Genomic DNA, 4,703 nt, shown 5'->3' on the forward strand with positions numbered 1-4,703 from the left:
CTGCTTGAGCGGACCACGGTGTGACATTCCTGAGCCTTCAGACAGCACTTTATTTATGAAAGGTGAACGTCAGTGTAGACTGAGGTAAACTGAACATTGTCTAAGCTGCTCTACAGAAGGCTGAGGCGGATCCGTGACGGTCATCTTCAGGAATACACGTACGCTAGAGATGGGATTTATGCTTCTTTGAAGTGAGCCGGATGTCTGGGATCCGTTCCTTTCAAAGAGCCGTTCAAAAAAACTGTCTCATTTGAGTTACTAGTTACTTTGTAGATTTTGATTATAACCACAAATAATTTCAACCCTATATACATTTATTTCTGACATACCGTACATAGGTACATACCTGCCATTTGAAAATAGCCGATCTACAAGCTCACAATGCGTCACAGACACATTGTGAGCTTGTATTGGCTATTTTCAAATTATTTTTCTACATTTTATTTATTGGAAAACCTGTGAAACAGGACATAATGCATAATGAATACTTTCTACTATTGGTACTGTAAGTACATTTTGATACCAATACTTTTGTACTTTTACTATAACATATATAGACTACTATATATGTTATATAGGAGTAAAAGTACAAAAGCTATGTAGCATTCCAAACTTCTACTTGTGGCAGAGTATTTCCACATTGATTGAAGTATTGACAAGTTTTACTACTTTTCCCACCAGTCTTCATTCATAGAAAGGAACGGCTCTCTACTGTGTGTGAACAGGTGTCGGTAGAGGACCCCCCGTGATCCAATCGTTCATTTTAAAGAACGGTTCAAAAGACTCGATTCGTTCGCGAAAGTCCCACCTCTAATGTACGCATGCGCACAACGCTCACTGGCTGACTTCCGCCTTCCTGACAGCCTGACACTCAGTTCACTTCAGTTTGTTTACATTGGTTTATTGTTATTGATATTATTATTGTTATTTATTACATATTGAACCGTGCACGCGCGTGGTTCCCCTGCTGCCTTCCGGATGCGCGTGCATCTGTCGTGCGTGGTGCTGGCGTGCACTCTGGCGCGTGCACTGTGGTGTCATCAGTTCACTGAGGAGGAGATGGAGGGAGTCAGGTACACGCACGCATACGCTGTGACCACACACACACACACACACACACACACACACACACACACACACACACACACACACACACACACACACACACACACACACACACACACACATTTCAATGTCTTTATTTGAGTCCACGTTCATATAAAATACATTAAAGGGGCATAACTATGTTTCAGTTGTTTCTGATGTCCCACATGTTGAAACAAGGTGTCTCAGTGCCTGAAAGCCATAGATCATAGGTCTTCATCAGATCGATCGTTTTATGGATCTGGCCCCAGCACATGATGGGTATTTTATTAGCGGTATCTCCACATCTATCTCACTGCATCACTTGACTGTTTCCAAAGTCATTATTTGTCAAAGTAATTATATTAAGCAATCATTATTTGCCTTGATACTGTATTCTTTCAATTGTCATTGTGTCACAAACGTGTGCATGCAAATAGTGTTACTGTCTGTTAACTTGTCATCGCAATTCAGGGAAAATATTTGACATTTTACTGAGCTCATGCTTCCTTCAGTGCATGAGGAGTGTGAAGGGTACAGGCCGCTTCTTATCACCTGACAGGGGGAGCTTCCCTTGTTGGACACAGCGCGTGGAAGGAACACGTTATTCCAACCAGTTCCTTTCCCCTCCATCAGGCGCCCCGGCTGGCCAGGGGGAGGCAGTATAGAGACCAGGATTACTGCATGTTTTTGTGAGGGTATCTACCCAAGGGGACACGGGGAGAACATGCAAACTACACACTAATGTTAACCCTTAAGCTTCTGGTTTCAGACAGCGCATCAAAGCCATGTTCTACCACGCCTACAACAGTTACCTGGACAACGCCTTCCCCTACGACGAGCTCCGCCCCCTCACCTGTGACGGACAGGACACCTGGGGCAGGTAACTTCACTTGGATACTGAGTCTAGCACGGCTTCTAAAGTCTTGTTCCAGTGAATTCATTTATTGTCTTCATTTCATCGACTGAAACTATGACCAACCAAAAAAAAAATGTTTGTCTTTTTTCACTGATGAAAATTAAAATAAATAAAAACGAAGCTATGATGTGATGACGTCAATTTCATCAACAAATAAAAGCTATACTATTAAGTCATTTTATGTTAAGTTGTGCTCCTGTGTTGCACTCTGTAAATAGCAGATCTACAAACTCACAAGGCACCGCGCTGCGGTGAGTTGTGAACTTTGTAGATCTGCTATTTTCAGCACGCAACCAAGTGTAAAATCAGACATTACGACACCATCAAGGCCTGCGAAAATATATTTTGACGACTAAAACTTGACCAAAACTACTAAAACTACCGTGAATGAAATTTTATTTAAAACTATGACTAAAACTAAATAAAAGTTTGCTGCAAAATGAATACTGTCTCACACTCTGTCTGTCTGTCTGTCTGTCTGTCTGTCTGTCTGTCACTCCACAGTTTCTCTCTGACTCTCATCGATGCGTTGGACACTCTAATGGTGAGGACTGATTTCATGTTAAAGTTGATTATTATTTTAATCCCAACATGTGCTGTATGTTATAAATCAGGGGTCTTCATCTGGGGGTCCCGGACATTAACCACTTGAACCCTAGCGTACTAGGGGTGGATATTGGCAAGAATCTCACGATGCAATACGTATCACGATACTTGGGTCACGATGCAATAGTATCACGATAAATTGCGTATCTTTGCGATACGATACTATTGCGATACTATTGCGATATATCAGCTTTAAAAGCTGAAGGCGCTGCTCTAATGTTGTTGTCTTCGTTGTTCGCAGCCATTTTCTCAAGAGACCTCACTCACTGAACCGTGGGAAGGGGAAGTAGCTACTATAGTACAGCGACATCTAGAGGCAGCAGAGAGTCAGGAACGGACTTCTACCATTGGTTCCTATGAATGGGAAACATATTTTATTGTTATAAGTATTGCGATACTACTGCCTGAAGTATCGATACAGTATTGCCAAATAAACTATTGCGATGTATTGCGATATCGATTATATTGCCCACCCCTATAGCGTACCTGTTGTATTCTGAGGATAAAAACATTGAAGAGCCCTGTTTTTAATTCAGACCTGCATCGGTATCACTCTAGATTTGAACCACTTTAACCATTATTTTATGCTTTAACAAAAAAATAGCAGATATACAAGCTCACGCTGTGAGCTTGTATGGTGCCCTCCACACTAGGCACGGTCACCGCCTCCTAGTAATTCATTTTCAATGAGAGGCGGGCGGCTTTTTCGGCCTTGCAGCGAAGTTTTGGGGCGGCGAGGCGAGCGGGCGCGGTCCCGTGAAATCCACCGCGAGCGTGCTCGTTTGTGCATTCGTACGCGGGCGGCGAGAGATGGATTGTATTCATCTTTGTGAAATACCGCGCGGCGTTTACTCACTGAGCGAGTGTGTTTGTGTCCGCTGATCCTAGCGGCAGCCCCGACGGCAACCGCGCCTTGTGTGGAAGGTCACCTATATCTGCTATTTTTCAATGGTTAAAACAGGGGTCTTCAACATGGGGTCCAGGACCCTTCGGGGGTCCTCAAAGTTACTACAGGATTTATCCTCTTTCTATCTGCAAAGTGTTTGTTTTATTAATTAAAACCCGTAGACATGAGTTACTTTCTGTGAAGAAATTCTGTGCATGTAATTAATTTTTCTAAGTGTTGGAGTTTAGAAACGCTTGTGGGAAATCACTCAGGTTCCATTGTACCACCTGGTTCTAAATGTCACATAATGCAGGAGGCAGCGGGATGTTGCGTTATAGAAGACGAGCGCTTCCGAAGTTCAACACTCAGAAAAATCACACCCGTGTGAACTGAGCGGTGGTTTACCCCCCCCCCCTTCCCCCCTGTGTGTGTGTGTGTGTGTGTGTGTGTGTGTGCGTGCGTGTGTGTGTGTGTGTGCCTGGTCTGGCCTGGCCTGAACAACAGCGCCCCTCCCTTAACATGTGTGGTCATAAAAGGTACTGCAGGCCTGCAGGCTACATACAGACACACACGCACACACACACACACACGCACACACACACGCATACACACACGGCCACGTATAGGAGACGGTGTAACCACCGCTTAAAATCTGTCAGATATATTGACAGATAGTAACTCATAACATCGTCTACGGTGGACTTTTATGAAACAAACACTTTGCAGATAGGAAGAGGATTATTCAAGCTTTCAATAGAGCCGCAATATTGCTGAGTTTGACGTTGTTTAATACAAACAAAAAACAGTTTTGATGCATTGGCTGCCTATGGGAGGTATTGCAACCCTAGATTCAACATATTTAATAACAATCTAGTGTTGCAATTTGCGGCTAACAGTTTAACCCATTTACAATGGGTACACATTATTACGTATCCTTAGTTTATGCTTTAACTATTGAAAAATAGCAGATATAAAAGCTCACAGCACGGCACCGAGTGCCGCGCTGCGAGCTTGTAGATCTGCTATTTTTGAAAAATTGTGAAAATTCGAATTTTGACCAGATTCTATAAGTGTCTTTTGAATCCTTCTAAGGTTTTTTGAAAAACCTATGTTTCTATGGCCGCAATCTGGCCAGCCCTCGTCAAAGAAAAGGTCCTTTTCACTTAACTGGAGCTCAGTTAGTCTGTTCTTGAGAGACTACTATGTCAG

General features: G+C 43.1%; 1 protein-coding gene across 1 annotated transcript in view; it reads left to right on the plus strand.

Annotated features, from left to right (window-relative positions):
* The first annotated feature begins 868 nt into the window (after nt 1–868).
* edem2 (ER degradation enhancer, mannosidase alpha-like 2) overlaps nt 869–4,703 on the plus strand; it is a 26,417-nt gene continuing 22,582 nt past the window's right edge. Inside the window, exons 1-3 of the mRNA XM_080734083.1 lie at nt 869–1,073; nt 1,856–1,966; nt 2,507–2,546. Coding sequence (XP_080590209.1) covers nt 979–1,073; nt 1,856–1,966; nt 2,507–2,546 — 246 coding nt within the window. The 5' untranslated portion in view covers nt 869–978. The remainder of the gene's footprint in view (nt 1,074–1,855; nt 1,967–2,506; nt 2,547–4,703) is intronic.

The sequence above is a fragment of the Nannobrachium achirus genome, assembly GCF_963921795.1.
Source record: "Nannobrachium achirus genome assembly, chromosome: 9".
Lineage (NCBI taxonomy): Eukaryota > Metazoa > Chordata > Actinopteri > Myctophiformes > Myctophidae > Nannobrachium > Nannobrachium achirus.